The following is a 24,167-nucleotide window of genomic DNA, read 5'->3' as shown; positions in this document are numbered from 1 at the left end:
GTGAAAGAAAGAGATGGGAGAGAGAAAGAAAGACAGAGTAGGCAGAGAGAGAGATGGTAACAGAAAGAGAGAGACAGAGTAGGCAGAGAGAGAGGTGGGGAGAGAAAGAGATGGGGGAGGGAAAGAGAGAGACAGAGTAGGCAGAGAGAGAGAGATGGGGACAAGGAGAGAGACAGAGTAGGCAGAGAGAGAAATGGGGACAAGGAGAGAGACAGAGTAGGCAGAGAGAGAAATGGGGGAGAGAAAGAGAAAGAGAGTAGGCAGAGAGAGATGGGAGAGAGAGAGAGATGGGGGAGAGAAAGAGATGGGAGAGAGAAAGAAAGAAAGACAGAGTAGGCAGATAGAGAGATGGTAACAGAAAGAGAGAGACAGAGTAGGCAGAGAGAGAGGTGGGGAGAGAAAGAGATGGGGAGGGAAAGAGAGAGACAGAGTAGGCAGAGAGAGAGAGAGATGGGGACAAGGAGAGAGACAGAGTAGGCAGAGAGAGAAATGGGGACAAGGAGAGAGACAGAGTAGGCAGAGAGAGAGAGAGATGGGGACAAGGAGAGGACAGAGTAGGCAGAGAGCGAAATGGGGACAAGGAGAGAGACAGAGTAGGCAGAGAGAGAGAGATGGGGACAAGGAGAGAGACAGAGTAGGCAGAGAGAGAGATGGGGGAGAGAAAGAGAGAGACAGAGTAGGCAGAGAGAGAGATGAGAAAGAGAGTAGGCAGAGAGAGATGGGAGAGAGAGAGAGATGGGGGAGAGAAAGAGATGGGAGAGAGAAAGAGATGGGGAGAGAAAGAGATGGGGAAGAGAGAGAGATGAGGGAGAGAAAGAGATGGGGGAGAGAAAGAGATGGGGAGAGAGAGAGTTGGGGAGAGAAAGAGATGGGGGAGAGAAAGAGATGGGGGAGAGAAAGAGATGGGGAGAGAGAGAGATGGGGGAGCGAAAGAGATGGGGAGAGATAGCTGGGGAGAGAAAGAGATGGGGGAGAGAAAGAGATGGGCAGAGAGAGAGCTGGGGAGAGAAAGAGAAAGACAGAGTAGGCAGAGAGAGATGGGGGAGAAAAGAGATGGGGAGAGATAGCTGGGGAGAGAAAGAGATGGGGGGAGAGAAAGAGATGGGGGAGGGAAAGAGAGAGACAGAGTAGGCAGAGAGAGAGAGATGGGGACAAGGAGTGAGACAGAGTAGGCAGAGAGAGAAATGGGGGAGAGAAAGAGAAACAGAGTAGGCAGAGAGAGATGGGAGAGAGAGAGAGAGATGGGGGAGAGAAAGAGATGGGGGAGAGAAAGAGATGGGAGAGAGAAAGAAAGAAAGACAGAGTAGGCAGATAGAGAGATGGTAACAGAAAGAGAGAGACAGAGTAGGCAGAGAGAGAGGTGGGGAGAGAAAGAGATGGGGGAGGGAAAGAGAGAGACAGAGTAGGCAGAGAGAGAGAGATGGGGACAAGGAGAGAGACAGAGTAGGCAGAGAGAGAAATGGGGACAAGGAGAGAGACAGAGTAGGCAGAGAGAGAGAGATGGGGACAAGGAGAGAGACAGAGTAGGCAGAGAGCGAAATGGGGACAAGGAGAGAGACAGAGTAGGCAGAGAGAGAGAGATGGGGACAAGGAGAGAGACAGAGTAGGCAGAGAGAGAGATGGGGGAGAGAAAGAGAGAGACAGAGTAGGCAGAGAGAGAGATGAGAAAGAGAGTAGGCAGAGAGAGATGGGAGAGAGAGAGAGATGGGGGAGAGAAAGAGATGGGAGAGAGAAAGAGATGGGGGAGAGAAAGAGATGGGGAAGAGAGAGAGATGAGGGAGAGAAAGAGATGGGGGAGAGAAAGAGATGGGGAAAGAGAGAGCTGGGGAGAGAAAGAGATGGGGGAGAGAAAGAGATGGGGGGAGAGAAAGAGATGGGGAGAGAGAGAGATGGGGGAGCGAAAGAGATGGGGAGAGATAGCTGGGGAGAGAAAGAGATGGGGGAGAGAAAGAGATGGGGAGAGAGAGAGCTGGGGAGAGAAAGAGAAAGACAGAGTAGGCAGAGAGAGATGGGGGAGAAAAAGAGATGGGGAGAGATAGCTGGGGAGAGAAAGAGATGGGGGAGAGAAAGAGATGGGGGAGAGAAAGAGATGGGGGAGAGAAAGAGATGGGGGAGAGAAAGAGATGGGGAGAGAAAGAGATGGGGGAGAGAAAGAGATGGGGGAGAGAGAACTGGGGAGAGAAAGAGATGGGGGAGAGAAAGAGATGGGGGAGAGAAAGAGATGGGGGAGAGAAAGAGATGGGGGAGAGAAAGAGATTGGGGAGAGAAAGAGATGGGGGAGAGAAAGAGATGGGGGAGAGAAAGAGATGGGGGAGAGAAAGAGATGGGGGAGAGAAAGAGATTGGGGAGAGAAAGAGATGGGGGGAGAGAAAGAGATGGGGGAGAGAAAGAGATGGGGGAGAGAGAGCTGGGGAGAGAAAGAGATGGGGGAGAGAAAGAGATGGGGAGAGAGAGAGCTGGGGAGAGAAAAAGATGGGGGAGAGAAAGAGATGGGGAGAGAAAGAGATGGGGGAGAGAAAGAGATGGGGGAGAGAAAGAGATGGGGAGAGAGAGAGATGGGGGAGCGAAAGAGATGGGGAGAGATAGCTGGGGAGAGAAAGAGATGGGGGAGAGAAAGAGATGGGGAGAGAGAGAGCTGGGGAGAGAAAGAGAAAGACAGAGTAGGCAGAGAGAGATGGGGGAGAAAAAGAGATGGGGAGAGATAGCTGGGGAGAGAAAGAGATGGGGGAGAGAAAGAGATGGGGGAGAGAAAGAGATGGGGGAGAGAAAGAGATGGGGGAGAGAAAGAGATGGGGAGAGAAAGAGATGGGGGAGAGAAAGAGATGGGGGAGAGAGAACTGGGGAGAGAAAGAGATGGGGGAGAGAAAGAGATGGGGGAGAGAAAGAGATGGGGGAGAGAAAGAGATGGGGGAGAGAAAGAGATGGGGGAGAGAAAGAGATTGGGGAGAGAAAGAGATGGGGGAGAGAAAGAGATGGGGGAGAGAAAGAGATGGGGGAGAGAAAGAGATGGGGGAGAGAAAGAGATGGGGGAGAGAAGAGATGGGGGAGAGAGAGCTGGGGAGAGAAAAAGATGGGGGAGAGAAAGAGATGGGGGAGAGAGAGATTGAGAAGAGTATAAATAGTCTTGTCACATGAGAGTATATCAAGACGGGACTGCAAACCTCCAAGAGATGCCATACTGACACTTCATTTGAAAGACGTTCCCTAGGATCCCCAAAGCAGACTGGTCATAACCGATAGGTAATTCCAAAGTAATTAAGGATTTTTATAACAACTCGGCATTCCCAGATTCTAAATCCCTGTGAAATTCTTTGGAACGCTGTTGCATGCTGGTAACTGTGGGGAAACTAAGCATTCCCTATGAGCCTCCAGGAACTGAAGCAACAAAGGCTCCTCTCTGTTTTTCACCAGCAATTCTGTTTCAAATAAGGCCCCCACTCCAACTCCTCCACACCCCAAATTCCTACCTCACCAGCCACTACCACCACCTAAAAAGAATCCATCCACCCCTTGGTTCCTCCTCTCAATAATATGTCTTTGCATTTGTTGTTTGGTTAGGTATGTGGCTTGAGGATGTTATGAAGTCAGGAATTAAAAGATGTGTTATACTAGAAGCTCACAGAGTGAAAAATTCATTAGGCTGTTGAAGGTAGTAAATTTGTAGTTTCTCGCTTGATTCATTGTAATCATGGTCTTAACCGCAACAGGTAGCCATTTTACATCTTGGTTCTGTTTAGTGTGGATGGGAGCAGATTAATGGCCTGTATCTGTGAATGTAAACAGAAATAGAAAGTGGTAGCATTCTGATAAAGTGCAAAATAGAATAATCTCCCCAAATACCCAATGGCAACATCTCTCCCAACCCCTACCCTTTCTCTTTCTCTCTCCCCCTCTCTCACATTGTTTAATATTTCTTTACCAATTTGCTCTTAATGCATCCTACTGCCATTGTTGTTGAGAATGGAAAGCACTGAGGGGGGAGTGGATCAGTTTCACATGAGGAGCCCCAAGCTATTTGGGTTTTCTTGTATTTTCTTGTTGCTTCTGAGGGGGAACTAATACAGTGTTGCACAAAAACTTCCCCTCTGCTCCAGGGAAATCATTAAGTGTAACACAAAGTCGGCGCACCAGCCTCAATGAACTTCTGTTCTGAAGTAGCTAAAGGCCTACTAGAACTGCCTGGTAGGAAACCAGCTCATACGCTTCAGAACAGAGTACACAGTAGTATTACAACTGATCTTACTTTAACTTGAATAGTAGACATACAAAAGCCGTCAAGTCTCATATCGCACCATCTCAATCAAGCTGAAGCTTCCACTCATTGACCACTTCAATGTCTGTCTGAGAGAGAGAGAGAGAGAGAGAGAGAGAGAGAGAGTGTGTGTGTGTGTGTGTACAAAGCAGAGCTGAGACGATAAACTGAAAATTATCAACACTGACCATACCAATCACTTATCGCAGACATTTTGCTGATGTCGTTCATTATGATAAGTAGCCTATACTAGAGAAATGTGAAGTTTGAAATGAAATAAGTTTGCTAATATGGGGGCTTGTTAATAGGATAATTGATGGTGGTACAACGATCAAACTAGTTGTAGTAGTTTAAGGCCCAGTGTAGTCAAAAACGTGATTTTACTGTGGTTTATATATACAGTGTTAAGGGTGTGTACTGGAGGCAAAGTCAGGTGCAGGAGAGCAGAGTGTAGTGAACAGGCACACTTTTTATTCCGGTCCAACAAAAGCACAAAAGTACATAAATGTGCCCAAACACGGAACAATAGACAAAAGTATGACGCGTAACAATACCCACATAACATAAATACAATTTCACACAAAGACATGGAGGGAAACAGAGGGATAAATACATGCAGTGTGATTAGGGAATGAAAACCAGGTGTGTATGGAACAAGACAAAACAAATGGAAATATGAAAAATGGAGCGGCGATGGCTAGAAAGCCGGTGACGTTAATCGCCGAACACCGCCCGCACAAGGAGAGGAGCCGACTTTGGAGGAAGTCGTGACATACAGTGCATTAGGAAAGTATTCAGACCCCTTGGACCCCTTTTTCACATTTTGTTACGCCTTATCCTAAAATTGATTAAATAGCTTTTTCTCCCTCATCAATCTACACACAATACCCCATAATGACAAAGCAAAAACAGGTTTTTAGAAATTGTTGCAAATTTCTTACAAACAAAATCCGGATATATTCAGACTCTTTACTCAGTATTTTGTTGAAGCACCTTTGGCAGCAATTACAGCCTTGAGTCTTCTTAGGTATGATGCTACAAGCTTGGCACACCTGTATTTGGGAAGTTTCTCTCATTCTTTTCTGCAGATCATCTCAAGCTCTGTCAGGTTGGATGGGGAGCGTCCATCCTGGACTGGTTGGACGGGCTCAAGTCCAACGGGTTCAAGTCCGGGCTCTGACTGGGCTGCTCAAGGACATTCAGAGACTTGTCACGAAGCCACTCCTGCGTTGTCTTGGCTGTGTGCTTAGGGTCGTTGTCCTGTTGGAAGGTGAACCTTTGCCCCAGTCTGAGGTCCCGAGCACTCCGGAGCAGGTTTTCATCAAGGATCTCTCTGTACTTTGTTCTGTTAATCTTTCCCTAGATCCTGACTAGTCTCCCAGTCCCTGCATCTGAAAAACATTCTCACAACATTCACACAGCATGATGCTGCCACCACCATGCTTCACGGTATGGATGGTGCCAGGTTTCCTCCAGACGTGATGCTTGGCATTCAGGCCAAAGAGTTCAAGCTTGGTTTCATCAGACCATAGAATCTTGTTTCTCATGGTCTGAGCATCTTTAGGTGCCTTTTGGCAAACTCCAAGCGGGCTGTCATGTGCCTTTTATTGAGGAGTGGCTTCCATCTGGCCACTCTACCATAAAGGTCTGATTGGTGGAGGCTGCAGCTATGATTGTCCTTCTGGAAGGTTCTCCCATCTCCACGGAGGAACTCTAGAGCTCTGTCAGAGTGACCATAAGGTTCTTGGTCACCTCCCTGACCAAGGCCCTTCTCCCCCGATTGCTCAGTTTGGCTGGGCGGCTAGCTCTAAGAAGATTTTTGGTGGTTTAAGAATGATGGAGGTCACTGTGTTCTTGGGGACCTTAAATGCCGCAGACATGTTTTGGTACCCTTCCCCAGATCTGTGCCTTGACACAATCCTGTCTCGACTCTCTACATACATTTCCTTCAACCTCATGGCTTGGTTGTTGCTCTGACATGTCAACTGTTGGACTTTATATAAACAGGTGTGTGCCTTTCCAAATCATGTCTAATCATTTGAATTTACCACAGGTGGACTCCAATCACGTTGTTGAAACATCTCATGGATGATCAATGGAGACAGGATGCACTTGAGCTCAATTTCGAGTCTCAAAAATGGAATCCTTATGTAAATTTAATTTTTAATAAATTGAGCTCAGGTGCATCCTGTTTCCATTGATCATCTTTGAGATGTTTCTACAACTTGATTGGAGACCACCTGCGGTAAATTCAATTGATTGTCATTATGGGGTATTGTGTGTAGATTGCTGAGGATTTTTTAAATCAATCCATTTTAGAATAAGGCTGTGTCACAGGCCGGCTCATAGCCTGTGGCAAAAATGAGGGGACGCGAACAACAGGTATAGGCCAATCAAAAAGGTTCTTTATTGTAAACAAACTATTAACTTTAAACTAAGAAAAAGGAATGAGGTGTGAAAGTATCATAATGTAAGGTGTATGTAAAGTGCATGGATGTGTGAATCTGTGTGTGTGAATGACTGAGTGAAAACTATGCAAAACTACAACAGAACAAACTAAACAGGTTCATACCTGGAGGAGTGGAGAGAGAGAGAGAGAGAGAGAGAGAGAGAAGTGATTAGTGACACAGTTTAAATACTCTGATCCCAGGTGACTCCAATCACTAACGACCCTCCTCTGCCTGCAGGAGGAACCGCCCCTGCACTGCAGAGGAAGAGCTGTGACAGCTGTAACATAACAACATTTGGAAAATGTCAAGGGGTCTCAATACTTTCCGAAGGCACTGTATATATTTCCTCACTATGAGGTTGGAATATTAATTTTACTGTTTGAGCTGTTTTGGTGTGGTGAAGTTGAAACCTGTCTACCAATAACAGCTAGACCACTCCCAGACAGGTTTAAGAAGCAATTTTTGTTTATGTTTGACCATTTTAAATTAAAACAATTGCTGTAAGGTAATTGTTACTCAGAAATTATTTGAAATTGTGGTATGAAAATGGCTTTGAAGGATAATAAAAAAAACTGTGGTGCACATTAATGTTATAAACGTATCTTTCTATTTATCAATATTGCCCCAATTTGGCCAATTCAGGCAAGGATTTTTGTCCATATCGCCCAGCTCTAGTACAAATGTACATGCCTTTGCATGCTTATGCACAGTGACAGACACAAGGATACTGAGGGGCATAGTAAAGCTGGGCGTTGGACACTGGCCTGAGGAGAGTCTCTGATGTCTGGGTCTCCCTGCCCTTGGGTCTGTCTGTTTGTCTGGCTTGGCCCTGCCCTAGGTTACCACTGCGTTACCACTGTGTTACCACTGGGCCGTAGCTTTAGAGAGCCTCGTCAATTCACTGCCTCTTCTGCTGAATTAGCTTTTAAAGCGCTGGCATTTCTCTCTGAGCAAACAAGACCAGCATGCACCTGCAAGTGGTGTGGAGGGGGGTGTATGGGGGGCTGCTGCTCAGTCCCTCTCTCCATCCCCAACTGTTACTGGGGCTCCAGGAAGACTGCAACTGTAGACAATGCAGGTTCCCCCCGACACTCTCTCTCTAGCCGTCACTGACCCCCCTTTCCCCCCTTAAAAAACGAACGGTCCCTGGATCAAAATTAGTCCTTTGTGTGGCACTTAGTCCTCTCAATCCCACTGCCGCCACGCCTCTGGAACCTTGTCCTGTGGGATTATTTATAAAAGCACACAGAATTCCCCTATGAATGGAAGTCTGTTGGTGCACAAGACAAGAGGGAACATTGGGAGATATGGGGAGCGTTGGGAGGGGTGGTGGTGGCCCCAATGAAGAGGATTATGTAAACAGATAGCATGTGGCAAAAAAAAGAAAGCAAACAAGTTCACACTTCAAGTGGATGGATGGATTCATCCTTCTGTTCTTCACTCTCACTCTGAATCACTACACTTCTTTTTCTAGACGGCTCTCCCTATTGGTCTCCCTGCATTCTATTTGATCACTGTAGTCAGGAGAATAAGAAACTGAAAATGTGTTTTCAAGACTGATTTTTTTTATTTTTTACTTTTCTATAATCCAGTCCAGTCAGTTATGAACACATTATTAATTACAACGATGGACTTGACTAATGGAATCTAGTTCTAAAAACCATCAGTAACTGTTAACTGTGATAATGATACTGTACTAACACCATGAGAGCCCTAACTGTGCATCTCTTGTCTGTTGGAGCAGCGAGCCACTCAGATGAGGGGTCGGACGTGGAGTCTGAACCAGACCTGCCTCTGAAGAGGAAGCAGCGCCGCAGTAGAACCACCTTCACTGCCGAACAGCTGGATGAGCTGGAGAGAGCCTTTGAACGAACACACTACCCTGACATCTACACCAGGGAAGAGCTGGCTCAGAGGGCCAAACTCACAGAGGCCAGAGTTCAGGTAGACAACACATACATCACACACACACTCTTTATCACACATCACACACATCCACACACTCACACATGCACTGCATACACACACACACACACACACACACACACACACACACACACACACACACACACACACACACACACGCGCGCGCGTGCACACACACATTTCTGGCCTGCCCCTTCATCCTGTGTTCCCAGGGGTCCAATATGCAGGCCCAGCTCTGATCTACGGCCCAGAAAATTCCCCACAACAGCTCCCGTATGGAGGCTGTACTGGGCCCAGCATGGGGCTATTACATATGGAATCAGCATGAGTCCCACCAGTCACACAACACCGACTCTCAGCAGTAGCAGCCAACCACATCCCCCCCATACTGTTCAGAGGAGAAGGGGGCCTGTTGAGTTAAATGTTAATTTATTGATATGGATGGGTTCATTTATCCTCTCTGTCCCTGTGAATGGATAAGCCAGGTCACACGTGATACAAGTCACTATTTGACGTCCATCCATGTCTGAAGATGCTGGGAGATAATGTGGACCCGGCCACTAAGGACAACAGTGAGCGCTGTTATGTTCAAGTAGGTTTCGGGTTTTCTAGGGTGTTGTGGACGGGGAGGCGGATGGACGTAAGCATCTGCCTCTTATTCCAAATGTTGCAAGTTTGAATACAGCGATAGAAAGTTGCTTTGAGATTTTTGTTTTAAGCCTTGCCCAAACCTTAACCCTGACCAAAACCATTCAGAGTTAATGCCGAACCTTAAGATTTCAGTAGTGAGGCTATTTACAGGGGGTACCGGTACAGGGTCAATGTGCGGGTGTTGTGGGATTCAATCTTAGTCTTGTATTGACACTTTGCCTGTTTGATGGTTTGTCGGAGGGCATAGCGGGATTTCCCATAAGTGGGCTATGCCCCTTTTTTCTCAATTTCCGCCTAAATGGCGTGCCCAAAGTAAACTGCCTGTAGCTCAGGCCCTGAAGACAGTATATGCATATAATTGGTACCATTGGAAAGACATTTTGAAGTTTGTAGAAATGTTCAAATAACATAGGAGAATATAACACAATAGATATGGTAGGAGAAAATACAAAGAAAAACCAACCAGAATTTTTGTTTTTTGAGAGACCATCCTCTTAGAAATGCAAGAGAAAGGTCATGTTGTAAAATAGCTCCCTGGATGCAATTCCTATGGCTTCCACAGGGTGTCAGAAGTCTATGTACAATGTTTCAGGCTTGTAACTTCAAAAACAAATAAGAAATAACATAATAATATGTTCAATAGGAAATCGATTTTAGCAGTTGCGCAACGTCATCATGGTGCACAAAAACACAGTGTCCTCATACAAAAACTGTTCTTTCACACTAAAGTACATTCATCTCTAGGAGACAGAACACATCTCCTTCCTGAGCGGGATGGCGGCTGTGTGGTCCCATGGTGTTTATACTTGCGTACTATTGTTTGTACAGATGAACGTGGTACCTTCAGGCGTTTGAAAATTGCTCCCAAGGATGAACCAGACTTGTGGAGGTCTAAAAAAATTATTCTGAGGTCTTGGCTGATTTCTTTGGATTTTCCCATGATGTCAAGCAAAGAGGCACTGAGTTTGACCTCCAATTGACTCAAATTATGTCAATTAGCCTATCAGAAGCTTCTAAAGCCATGACATCATTTTCTGGAATTTTCCAAGCTGTTTAAAGGCACAGTCAACTTAGTGTACGTAAACTTCTGACCCACTGGAATTGTGATACATTGAATTCTAAGTGAAATAATCTGTCTGTAAACAATTGTTGGATTGGTGCGAAAAGTGCAAATCAATCCCAGAACAGCAGCAAAGGACCTTGTGAAGATGCTGGAGGAAACAGGTATAAAAGTAAGTATCCATATCCACAGTAAAACGAGTCCTATATCGACATAACCTGAAAGGCCGCTCAGCAAGGAAGAAGCCACTGCTCCAAAACCGCCATAAAAAAGACAGACTATGGTTTGCAACTGCACATGGAGACAAAGATCATACTTTTTGGAGAAATGTCCTCTGGTCTGATGAAACAAAAATAGAACTGTTTGGCCATAATCACCATTGTTATGTTTGGAGGAAAAAGGGGGAGGTTTGCAAGCCAAAGAACACCATCCCAACCGTGAAGCATGGGGGTGGCGGCATCATGTTGTGGGGGTGCTTTGCCGCAGGAGGGACTGGTGCACTTTACAAAATAGATGGCAACATGAGGAGGGACAACTATGTGGATATATTGAAGCAAGATCTCAAGACATCAGTCAGGAAGTTAAAGCTTGGTTGCAAATGGGTCTTCCAAATGGACAATGATCCCAAACATACTTCCAAAGTTGTGGTAAAATGGCCTAAGGACAACAAAGTCAAGGTATTGGAGTGGCCATCACAAAGTGTAACGCTCGTCGAAATGGGTAGACATAATTTATTTGAATGAGAACCAGCAACAAATACAAATAAGAGAAACAAACAAACGAACGTACAGCCTTGTAGGGCTCAAAAGCAACAATACAAAAACAAGATCCCACAAACAACAGGTGGGAAAAGGCTACCTAAATATGATCCCCAATCAGAGACAACGATAAACAGCTGCCTCTGATTGGGAACCACACCAGGCCAACATAGAAATACAAAAACTAGACTACACATAGAAATAACAAACTAGAACACCCACCAGTCACGCCCTGACCTACTCCACCATAGAAAATAAAGGCCTTCTATGGTCAGAACGTGACAGTACCCCCCCCCCCCCCCCCCCAAAGCCAAAGGTGTGGACTTCGGCCGCAAAACCTGAAACCAAAAGGGAGGGTTAGAGGGGGTGTCTAGTGTTCGTGGCGGCTCTGGTGCGGGACGAAGAACCCTCTCATCCCACAGATCCTCCAGCATCGGAGGCGGCTCAGATGCGGGACGAAGAACTCGCTCATCCCGTGAATCCAGCCATGAACCCGGGCTGGACACTGTGCCTGGACTGGGCACCAACGCAGAAGAAGACTCTGACCTTGGAGCTGGACTGGCCGCCATGCTTAGACTTGGCATCGGCGCAGGAGAAGGCTCCGGCCATGGAGCTGGAAGTTCCGGACCGTGGACCATCGCAGAAGGTTCCGGACTGTGGACCGTCTCAGGAGGTTCCGGACCGTGGACCGTCTCAGGAGGTTCCGGACCGTGGACTGTCTCAGGAGGTTCCCGACTGTGGACCGTCTCAGGAGGTTCCGGAATGAGGACCGTCTCAGGAGGTTCCAGACTTTGAAACATCGCCGGAAGCTCTGGACTGGGAACTGTCGCCGGAAGCTCTGGACTGGGAACTGTCGCCGGAAGCTCTGGACTGTGGAGGCGCACTGGAGGCCTGATGCGTGGGACCGGTACAGGTGGCACCGGGCTGATGACACGCACCTCATGGCGAGTGCGGGCAGGAGGCACAGGACGTACTGGACTGTGGAGGCGCACTGGAGGCCTGATGCGTGGGACTGGTACAGGTGGCACTGGGCTGATGACACGCACCTCGGGTGAGTGCGGGGAGGAGGCACAGGACATACTGGACTGTGGAGGCGCACTGGAGGTCTAGAGAGTAGAGCTGGCACAACCCGTCCTGGCTGGATGCTCACTTTAGCCCGGCAAGTGCGGGGCGCTGACACAGGACGCACTGGGCTGTGAAGGCGCACTGGGCTGTGAAGGCGCACTGGGCTGTGAAGGCGCACATGGCTGTGAAGGCGCACTGGGCTGTGAAGGCGCACTGGCGACACAGTGCATAGAACCGGAAGATATCCTGATTCGAGGAAGCGCACTGGAGACCAGGAGCACTGAGCCAGCACAACTCATCCTGGCTGGATGCTCATTTTCACACGGCAAGTGCGGAGAGCTGGCACCGAGCGCACCGGGCTGTGAATGCACACTGGAGACACAGTGCGTATCACCACATAACATGGAACCTGAACGGTCACACGCTCCTCAAAGCGAGTGCGGGGAGTTGGCTCTGGTCTGAAACCTGGCTCCGCCAACCACCCCGTGTGCCTCTCGTGCTTGTGTCGTGGTTACGAACCCCGGAGTCGTAGTTGATGCTCCCTTGCTGCTTCCGTCTGCTCCCATGGAAGGCAATCCTTTCCGGACATGATTTCTTCCCACGTCCAGGATCCTTCACCGTCCAAAATATCCATGTCCATGATGTCTGCTCCTCCTGGCCACGCTGCTTGGTCTGTTTGTGGATGGATCTTCTGTGTTAGGGTTCATGATCCCTGCGTGGATTTATTTTTCCAGAGTAGTTCCAGAGTAGTTCCAAGTTCGTCATTTTTTACTCAGTTCTGTGTCCTGCGCTTGACTCCGTTCTCACCTCTGCACAACTATCACCTGACACAAAGCCCTGACCTCATACCTATAGAAAATGTATGGTCAGAACTGAAAAAGCAGGTGCGAGCAAGGAGGCCTACAAACCTGACTCAGTTACACAAGTTCTGTCAGGAGGAATGGGCCAAAATTCACGCAACTTATTGTGGGAAGCTTGTGGAAGGCTACCTGAAATATTTGGCCCAAGTTAAACAATTAACAACTTAAAGGCAATGCTACCAAATACTAATTGAGTGTATGTAAACTTCTGACCCACTGGGAATGTGATGAAAGAAATAAAAGCTGAAATTAATCATTCTCTCTACTATTATTCTGACATTTCACATTCTTAAAATAAAGTGGTGATCCTAACTGACCTAAGACAGGGAATTTTTACTTGGTTTAAATGTCAATAAATGGTGAAAACTGAGTTTAAATGTATTTGGCTAAGGTGTATGTAATCTTCCGACTTCCGACTATAGATGAACGTTTAATTCTGAAGTGAGACTGTGAGAGTTAGTTGTAATAGATGAGTTTTGAGGCAAGCACAGTCCTCAAATACGATTTTCTTATTCTCATTAACTACAGTATTTGAAGCTTTGGGTGACTTTGTGGCTATGGAACAGGACTGAAATAAGACCATCAGAGCTAATTTATAGTTAGAGGAATTTATAGGGGGGGAGGGGGCCATGTAAATTGTGTTGTGTTGCTATGTTTAAATAATGTTCCTGTGGTGAGGCATGAGATGTGGAGATAGAGAGAGCCTTGTTGGCTGCAGCCAGGAGTCACATGGGCAGGTCTGGAGAGGAACACATGACCCCGACTCACACGCAAACACTCAGACAATAACACACACACACACACACACACACACACACACACACACACACACACACACACACACACACACACACACACACACACACACACACACACACACATACACACACGCACACACACACACACACACACACACACACACACACACACACACACACACACACACACACACACACACACACACACACACACACACACACACACACACACACACACACACACACACACACAATACCTGGAAATCAGAAACAAAAAAAATGCAGTCAAAAACATAATGACTCACAGAGAGCGATATACACATATGCACAAATTACAGTCATTAACCATTAATACAGTGCCTTCCCGAAAGTATTCAGACCCCTTGACTTTTTCCACATTTTGTTACATTACAGCCTTATTCTAAAATGTATAAAAACATGTTTATCTCATCAATCTACACACAATTCCCAATAATGACAAAGCAAGAACAGTTTTTAAAACTTTTTTTTGCAAATGTATAACTAAAAACCCACGGAAATATCACATTTATATAAGTATTCAGAACATTTACTCAGTACTTTGTTGAAGCACCCTTGGCAGCGATTACAGCCTTGAGTCTTCTTAGGTATGACACTACAAGCTTGACAAGTCTTTATTTAGGAAGTTTCTCCCATTCTTCTCTGCAGATCCTCTCAAGCTCTGTCAGGTTGGATGGGGAGCATTGCTGCATAGCTATTTTCAGGTCTCTCCAGAGATGTTCGATCCAGTTCAAGTCCGGGCTGGGCCACTCATGAACATTCAGAGATTTGTCCCGAAGCCACTCTTGCCTTGTCTTGTCTGTATGCTTAGGGTTGTTGTCCTGTTGGAAGGTGAACCTTTGCCCCAGTCTGAGGTCCTGAGCGCTCTGGAGCAGGTTTTCATCAAGAATCTCTGTACTTTGCTCCGTTCATCTTTCCCTCGATCCTGACTAGTCTCCCAGTCCCTGCCGCTGAAAAACATCCCCACAGCATGATGCTGTCACCACCGTGCTTCACAGTATGGATGGTGTCAGGTTTCCTCCAGACGTGACGCTTGGCATTCAGGCCAAAGAGTTCATCGGACCATAGAATCTTGTTTCTCATGGTCTGAGCATCTTTAGGTGCCTTTTGGAAGGTTCTCCCATCTCCACAGAGAAACTCTTGAGCTCTATCAGAGTGACCATTGGGTTCTTGGTCACCTCCCTGACCAAGGACCTTCTCCCCCGATTACTCAGTTTGGCTGGGCGCTCACTTCTAGGAAGAGTCTTGGTGGTTCCAAACTTCTTCCATTTAAGAATGATAGAGGCCACTGTGTTCTTGGGGACCTTCAATGCTGCAGAAGTTTTTTCGTACCCTTTTTTGTACCCTTCCCCAGATCTATACGGACAATTCCTTCGACCTTATGACTTGTTTTTTTCTCTGACATGCATTGTCAACTGTGGGACCTTATATAGATAGGTGTGTGCCATTCCAAATCATGTCCAATCAGTTGAATTTACCACAGGTGGACTCCAATCAAGTTGTAGAAACATCTCATGGATGATCAATGGAAACAGGATGCACCTGAGCTCAATTTTGAGTCTCATAGAAAGGGTCTGAATACTAATGCAAATAAGGCTGTAACTTAACAAAATGTGGAAAATATAAAGGGGTCTGAATACTTTCCGAATGCACTGTATATATGGGAATGTATGTTTAAGACAATGTAAGATCTCATGTCATGTTTTCCTCTTTCCCCAGGTGTGGTTCAGTAACAGAAGAGCCCGGTGGAGGAAGCAGGCTGGAGCTAGTCAGCTCATGGCCTTCAATCACCTGATCCCTGGGGGCTTCCCGCCCTCTGCCATGTCCAGTCTCTCACCTTATCAGCTGTCTGACAGCCCGTATCCCCCTACATCCATATCACAAGGTGGGACACTCTGTAAACAAGGCCACAGGCTAAACAACTCCCTGTGTGTTTCACATATACAGCTATTGCTCTCAGAGTTCAGACCCTTGAGCTTGATTAGCAAAGTCATGTACTGTTAAATATTGACTACATTGTAATAATCTGTCAATTGAGAGACAATATATGTAAATGGTAAGTTCTTCTTTTCTATTTGTCCTTCCCTTAGTGGTGTCGGAGCAGGCCAGCACGCTGCACCGGCCCCAGCCCCTGCCCCCGTCCTCAGGCCACCACCAGAGCTCAGGAGGGGGAGGACAGGATGGGGGGTCTGCCTACTGCCTGGCCTCTGGACGCCACAGCTTCTCAGGCTACTCCGACAGCTTTGTCACGTCAGGAGGCCCTCCCATGAACCCTGCCATCAGCAATGGCCTCTCTTCACAGGTGAGTCAAACAGAGCTACGCACACACACACACACACACACACACACACACACACACACACACACACACACACACACACACACACACACACACACACACACACACACACACACACACACACACACACACACACACACTTCATACTCTTTATCTATGTCAGGAGGTGGGGAGGGGTGGAGGTGGGTGTGAGGTGGAGTGAAAGGACTTGAAAAGGACAGAGGACGGACACGGAGGAGGACAAATGATTGAGGAGAAGATGAGACAAATTAAAACTGAAAAGACAATTATGGCCAATTATACAGGCATGAGGCTTGTCTTCCCTTTACCTAAACATTAAGGGCTGTCCTAACAAGCAGAAAATGAGATTTCAGCTGCTCAAAGTCAGACCCCCCCACACACACACACACACAGACACGTACGCACACGCACACACACACACACACACACACACACACACACACACACACACACACACACACACACACACACACACACACACACACACACACACACACACACACACACACACACAAACACACACACCAGTGCTTCAGGGTCACTTTAGAGAGTGTGACAATATGGACATGAAGGATGAATGACTGGAGAGGCTGGCATGGTTAGACAGTATGCAAAAATACCATTTACACAGATCACATGGTGGGAAAGGGAGACCTTTGAAATGTTTGATATTATTGATGAGCGTTTAAAATACTTGTTGTCAATTTATGAGACATTTATTTTGTTCAGTTTAATCTACTGAAATGTGTTCAATTGATATAAATGACAATGAATAGGCTAAGTCATAAGGAGGGGAGATATCGTCTATCAAAAAAAATGTATTGTAGTCTCGTCATTTCTTACCAGTCATTGTAGAGGCACTAACTTCACCTCAGTACTCAGTTCCAAATATTAAATATTTTTAGACAATATTCAGTATTTTTCTGTTGCAGTAGGGTAAATATACTTTTGCTTCCTGTCTCTTCGCCATTGCCTCTAAATCTTCCCGTGCTTTAGCCCATCAACACTCACATAATATCCTTGCGCTTTGGCACAGTAATAAATCAAGGTTCCAGTGTTCAAATTGATTACTACCGAATATAAATTGAATTATGTGTGTAATTTATGTAGATTACTTCCCATGTTTTGTTACCTATATAATTGGTGCAGGCTATCTACATTTTTTTGGGACGTGTGTGGAATGTAGGAATGTATAGTCCTTATTAGTTTAAATTATGAATTGACTTAAATTGGATGGGTCTTTAATTTATAAAATGGTAATGAAGACTGTATATCGAAGATCAACTAGGCCTACTCTATGTACAAACTAAAATGGATTGATACTTATTATTTCCATGCAAGATGTAGAGAACTTTTGATACATGTCGGCACAATACACAATTCTACAAATTGAACACTCCTCATCTCCTCTCTCTCTCTCCCTGATAAATGGGGTGCCTGACCCCCACATGTTTTCCATTTGTAAGGAACACACCTCGTCCTCTTCAAGGGTGTTTGTCAAGATTCCACGGACAGGGCTTCTGTATGACAACCATAATGTATGTGTGAGAGTGTGTGTTTTAAGGTTCATGGGAAACTACCCCCTCCCTGAATCTCTGTTAAGACTTTCTTTCCATTTATCTACACCTCCCTCTCTTACGCAGTCCATACGCAGCTACCTTGGGAAATCAAGGAAACACACACACACACACACACGCACACAAACAAACTGTTAAGCCTCCAGGGAGGCTTCTCATGATTGCATTCTTGTCTCCACATTCCTCAGTATGAAAGTCAAGTCCTAATTTATTTGTACATACGTTATATTGTATGAGAGAAGCAGGAATGTCCTGTACGTCTCAGACTTCCCCCATTCTGACATTCTTCCCCGGCTCTCCTCTGCTGTCCGGCTTTTCCTGGACACGCTAATTTGGGGCTGCTGGACACAGCAACGTTCCAACATGGAACACTCAGGCGAAGCCCAGCATGTCACGCTAAAAAGACAAGGATAGAAGAAAGAGAGAGAGATTGAGAAATAGAGAGAAAGAGAGCAAGAAAGAGAGAGGTATAGCATTTTTGAAAGCTGTAGTTTCTTGGAGAGATCAACCACGCCATCTGTCCATATACTTTTTCTGTTTAACCAGAGTGTTCCAAAACGCAGGTAATTTTTTGGGAAAATGTTACTGGGGTCGAGAAACACAACTCCCCTCTCAAAATCAACATGGGCTCCTCTGTCCCCTGCCTGGGAAATGACTTAAGCGGGACCATCTGTGTGTGTGGATGTAGAATAATATGTCACTTATAGGGCCAGAAGAGCCCAACATGCAGCGAACCTGCGTTTCATTAGGACATGGACAGAGGCTACAGGTCTCTGTTTAGAGGGATTTGATGCATTTAGAGGTAGGGAGGTTTAAAGTGGTCACGTTGGGTTATATCTTTTCAGTGAGATGATCTTGAGTCACAGCAATTATCTGTTTATTATATACTTTGTTGAACTTTCTTTCTTATCCATCCAGATAAAGTTAGTGAGGGTTTGTTATCGGCTCGTTCTGTCTGAACCTCCTCTATAACGATACCCTACGGCTCTTTTCCATCCTTCGCTCGCCAAGAAATATTCCCCTAAATTCGATTATCGGGCAGCTAATCAATAACAGGTCAAATCCTAGCCTGTTTGTCTGCAGCTTGTCTGTTGTGGTCCAGAGGTTTTTCTCTCTGCTTCTAAAGGTCTACCATGTTATCTGTGTTGGGACATCTTTGGCGATAAGTCTTTATCTCATCCTTTGCTTTTTGGAGAGGCGACAGGAGGGAATTTCCAAATAAGTGGAGTTCTGAGACAAATTGGTTAATTCTTCCTCTGTGGAGTTATCTCTGCCTGTCTGGGAAGGCCTGGTGGAAGGGTTTTGATGTCAGTGGAGGAGAACTTCCTGTATGAGTTAGGCTGTGTTGGAATGTGTTATAGATGGGGGTTGGGATGATACCTAACACCAAGCTGTGCCAAAATCACTTAACCACCTATCTGAATGGAACGTCAATAACGTCACGTCAATAACACTCATCCTCCCTTCCTCTCCCTCCCTCTCTCTCCAGGTGATGGGTCTGTTGAACCCAGGTGGGGTGCCCCACCAGCCCCAGAGTGACTATGCCCTCTCCCCCCTGACAGGAGGCCTGGAGCCCCCTGGGGGCATGGGGGCCAGCTGCTCCCAGCGTCTGGAGCACATCAAGGGTCTGGAGGGCCTGTCCAGTGTCCCCAACATCCCCAGTCTCCCCTCGCTGCCCAACTCCCAGTCCTACTGCCCGTCCTCCTACAGCGCTCCTGCCTACAACGTGGACCCTGTGGCCTCCTACCAGTATGGGCAGTACCACGGACAAAGTAAGGTCAATATCGCTCACTTTTATTACCACTTAAACACTTAGGAAGATATCTCTCCAATCATATCAACTGTAGCCGCCTTAAGTCTAATGCACCAATACATTTACAAAGAAAATGTGTTGATAGGATTCTAGCAGTGTTCACATGATGTGTTTCCATCCAATGAAAACAGCAGGGTTTCAGACAGGATAAGTTGTTTGATCTGAAGTAACACTGAGTATGTTGGAACATATCTGTCCTTTAGTAGACTGTAGCTCACCTCGCCTGTCAGCAATTCAGTTCATTCCTATGAAACCGTACTAATAGTGTAAGATAGTGTCTCCTGGATCGTTTCCTTATGGGAGGCTTGTTTAACAGTGAGGAGGCCCTTCAGTTCACATTAACATTACACTAAGGTTAACTCTGACATCAAACAAACCTTCATGTAACTCTCAAAAACCGACATCATCCACATGCGTTCAGCAGTGATTAGAGCACCCTGCAGTTTTCAATTTCCCTCTGTGGGTCACCCAATCAGGCCAGTCCCTCGACCTCGCAGCAACCTCACCCTTCAAAGCAAAGACACCAGTCCATGTAGATGGCTGCCACGACTTTAAAAAGGACTGCAGGTATCGAGGGAATATTTAACCTAATATCCGAGAGGAATAAATGCTTAATGAAATATCTTTAAGAAATATGTAAGTGGACAGAAAAGACACACACACACACACTCACACACGCACACACACACACACACACACACACACACACACACACACACACACACACACACACACACACACACACACACACACACACACACACACACACACACACACACACACACACACACACACACACACACACACACACACACACCCATCAGAGGGACTACATCTTGATGTCATTAATCACAGAGACTGGATACCCGTGTGCGGTTAGGTCTGTTAAATGGGAAAAGGTATTTTCTGGGGGGTGGAAGGATCCTAATATCCTCTGGCAGGGCGGCAATTAGAAACAGGTGCGTGGTGTGGGCCTGCTGAGGTCAGCTGGGGAAGCAGTATTGAACTCTGTCCCAGATTCACTGGTACTAGGCCTCTAGTGTCAAGCCTAACCCAGTCTCAATGGGACTGATATCAAGTCTGCCCACTTCCCCTCTCTAGACCACACACACACACACACACGCATGCACGCACGCACACACACACACACACACACACACCCACACACACACACACACACACACACACACACACACACACACACACACACACACACACACACACACACACACACACACACACACACACTGCCGCTGCACTGTTAGACTGATCACCATGATAATACTTCTCCCATGGTTCAAACCCTCTTTATCTCTGTCAGTGATCATCACCCTCTGTATGTTTAATTGAGGATAACTCATAACTTAGTCTCATTCTCTTCTGTTTTTCCTTTTAGGTGCCCTTCATTATCTGAGACCTGAGATCACCTAAGGATCTGCCCCTCTAAGTGACCCCCCACCACCTCCACCTCTGGCCCAACACAGTCTCCACCTCTGACCCAACCCCGTCTCCACCTCTGGCCCAGCCCAGTCTCCACCTCTGGCCCAGCCCAGTCTCCACCTCTGGCCCAACCCAGTCTCCACCTCCGACCCAGCCCAGTCTACACCTCTGGCCCAACCCAGTCTCCACCTCTGGCCCAACCCCGTCTCCACCTCTGGCCCAACCCAGTCTCCACCTCTGGCCCAACCCAGTCTCCACCTCTGGCCCAGCCCAGTCTCCACCTCTGGCCCAACCCAGTCTCCACCTCCGGCCCAGCCCAGTCTCCACCTCCGGCCCAGCCCAGTCTCCACCTCAGCCCCAGCCCAGTCTCCACCTCCGGCCTAGCCCAGTCTCCACCTCTGACCCAGCCCAGTCTCCACCTCCGGCCCAGCCCAGTCTCCACCTCCGGCCCAGCCCAGTCTCCACCTCCGGCCCAGCCCAGTCTCCACCTCCGGCCCAGCCCAGTCTCCACCTCTGACCCAGCCCAGTCTCCACCTCTGGCCCAGCCCAGTCTCCACCTCTGGCCCAGCCCAGTCTCCACCTCCGGCCCAGCCCAGTCTCCACCTCTGGCCCAGCCCAGTCTCCACCTCCTGCCCAGCCCAGTCTCCACCTCCGGCCCAGCCCAGTCTCCACCTCTGACTCAGCCTAGTCTCCACCTCCGGCCCTGCCCAGTCTCCACCTCTGATCCAGCCCAGTCTCCATCTCCAGGCCCAGCCCAGTCTCCACCTCTGGCCCAGCCCAGTCTCCACCTCTGACCCAGCCTAGTCTCCACCTCCGGCCCAGCCCAGTCTCCACCTCTGACCCAGCCTATTCTCCACCTCCGGCCCAGCCCAGTCTCGGTTGAGGGACGTGTGTACTGCATATGTTGAGACTGATGGGGCTCTTTATGTAATCTATTCTCTCAACAGTGATCTGTTCCTTCACACTTGATGAAAATAATGGAAGAGAGATTATAGATAAAATGACATTGATAGAGAGGAATTTAAGGCCAAAACAAAGAAACACATGAACTTCGATTCATGTCTGTTGACGAATGACAGAGATGCCACTGGGTACATTCCCTTGCCTGTGATGTGGTCTACCCCACATTGGGTGCCAACTTTGACCAGGAGGACCGTGGAGGACTAGCCCACATAGACCCACAGCATAGCCCAGGAGCAGAGGCCTGGTTGGGGTAAAAAATCCTCAAGTCAGGTCTGTGGAAGAGCACAGCCAGACTGTATAGTAAAAGACTTACTAGCGGCCTTAAAGCTGTGAGTCTGTTGACATGTTTGCCGTGGGGCCAAATGAATACAGATTAATTCTATTTATCTCTGAATGAAAGCTACTTGATGGAAAAATAACAGGCTTTTCTTGTGGATTTATTTGACGTTGCATTTATTTGATATGTTTTGTCCATGAACACAATATTCCAAACATAGGATGAGGAACAAACAAACAAACAAACAAACAAATGTGTAAAACATACATATGCCATTCAAAGAGGAAGCTTTGACTTATCATCATAAACAGACCTGTAATGTATACTACAGCTGTTCCGTTCCCTTCATTATGTTCAATTATGTGAAATGCTCAGTGTTTCTAAACAATCCGTTGAACTCTCACTGTGTTCTGTTGATAACTCTGATCTCTTGTAGCTTTAGAGGGATTCCTAGGGGTCAGGGGTGACTTCTGGGACAGTCCCAGGTGAAGGAGGAGGAGGAGAAGGGAGGGGGGACTCAGGGGTTCTGATGGGCGACAGGGCTGATCCATCCAGGGGTGCAGTTCCCCCTCATAGAGGCCTGTTAGGTCACGAGACTCAGGACCAAGAGACACATGAGAAACCAGGACCACCTCACCACAGACCAACCCAGCTGACCAGAAGTGCAATATCACGTACCTCAGAATCTACGACGCCATCAAACAGATGAATCAAATAAGATCTTGTGTCTTAAGAACATTCTGTATAAACATTTGAATCACGTTTGAGTAGGTCCCTACGGAGGCTTCCAGGTCCAAAACAAAGAAGCAACAGCAACAACAACCACCAACATCGTCAGTACTGCTATAATAGCAAAGCGACAGGGAAAGGTGGGACGCACATTGTGAACCATTGAAGTCATTCCAAGTCCATGTGGAGCAGATTGATTCAAGGGAAAAAATAAGTAAACAAATAAACGTATGAAGAATTACAAAGCCAAATGATTTGTTGTTGTTTTGGTCTTTTGTCTTTTGGGTTTTCTTGTTGCAAAAACAGAAAGATCAATAGTGTGGTGTTTATGTCATTTCCTTATTTATTCTCTCTAAAGTATCTCAGCAATTCTGCAACATTATTCTTAAACTTTCTTCAATGTTTTAGTCAAGTTACTACATCACATATCTTATAGGAACACCGTGTCCGTCTGTTCACTAAATGGTAGCTGAATGTCTCAACAGATCCAAAGGTTGCCACAAGCACTCAGCGGTCAATTGTACATTTGTCTGTAACAGAAAGAAAAGTGTTTTTTCTTTCCAATGGTTTCCTTAATTTTATATATTTTTCTGTATTTTTTGACAGAATGATATGACACAATGTCTTGTGTACAAGCACAGTATTATTACTATTTATAATAAAACAGTTTAAATACAATGACTAAAAATAGTTTTCATTTTACCTAAAGTTATACTGTCATTTCAAGATCATTTTCATCTCAGTGCAATCTTTGTGTATGAAATGTTTATCATCAGTGGGCAGTAAATAATTGACAGTGACTCATTGCAATATAAAATACAAAAGAAGAGAGACAAGCATGTAGCTTTCAAATAAATGTATTTAAACCTCTAAGCCCTGTGTAAAAATAGAACCATAAAGAGAGGTTCCTGACATGGAGTTGGACTTGAACACAACAGCCTTTCTTAGAAATTCAAACATCTGCACAACTTAGTAATGCCCACTGGCCCTCGATACTGTAACAAACACACTTCTGTTTTACAAATTCTAAATGAGAACAACCCTCAGAGCGTTTGGACAAACAGAACACCCTCCTCCCCCTCACTCTTCAACCTCACTGCCCCTTACCCCTCTTAGGCCTTGGTCATACACACAGGGCCCCTCTGTGTGTGTGTGTATGTGTGTGTGTGTGTGTGTGTGTGTGTGTGTGTGTGCGCGCCACCCTGAGGATATTAGCCCTAATTAAAACA

General features: G+C 46.6%; 1 protein-coding gene across 2 annotated transcripts in view; it reads left to right on the top strand.

Annotated features, from left to right (window-relative positions):
- The window catches only part of LOC109881425 (paired box protein Pax-3-like), a 52,422-nt gene extending 28,806 nt beyond the window's left edge, over positions 1–23,616 (top strand). The window contains exons 5-9 of one of the 2 annotated variants that reach the window (XM_031796947.1): positions 8,447–8,646; positions 15,539–15,704; positions 15,910–16,121; positions 19,206–19,488; positions 20,926–23,616. In XM_031796947.1, the coding sequence (XP_031652807.1) occupies positions 8,447–8,646; positions 15,539–15,704; positions 15,910–16,121; positions 19,206–19,488; positions 20,926–20,960 (896 nt within the window). In that variant the 3' untranslated portion in view covers positions 20,961–23,616. Of the gene's footprint in view, positions 1–8,446; positions 8,647–15,538; positions 15,705–15,909; positions 16,122–19,205; positions 19,494–20,925 lie in introns of both variants that reach the window. The other variant, XM_031796946.1, reaches the window with a different exon arrangement.
- The last annotated feature ends 551 nt before the right edge of the window (positions 23,617–24,167 follow it).

Source organism: Oncorhynchus kisutch, linkage group LG18 (genome assembly GCF_002021735.2).
Source record: "Oncorhynchus kisutch isolate 150728-3 linkage group LG18, Okis_V2, whole genome shotgun sequence".
In the NCBI taxonomy this organism is placed as follows: Eukaryota; Metazoa; Chordata; class Actinopteri; order Salmoniformes; family Salmonidae; genus Oncorhynchus; species Oncorhynchus kisutch.
The sequence above is the reverse complement of the archived record's forward strand: the minus strand, read 5'-3'. Positions and strand labels throughout refer to the sequence as shown.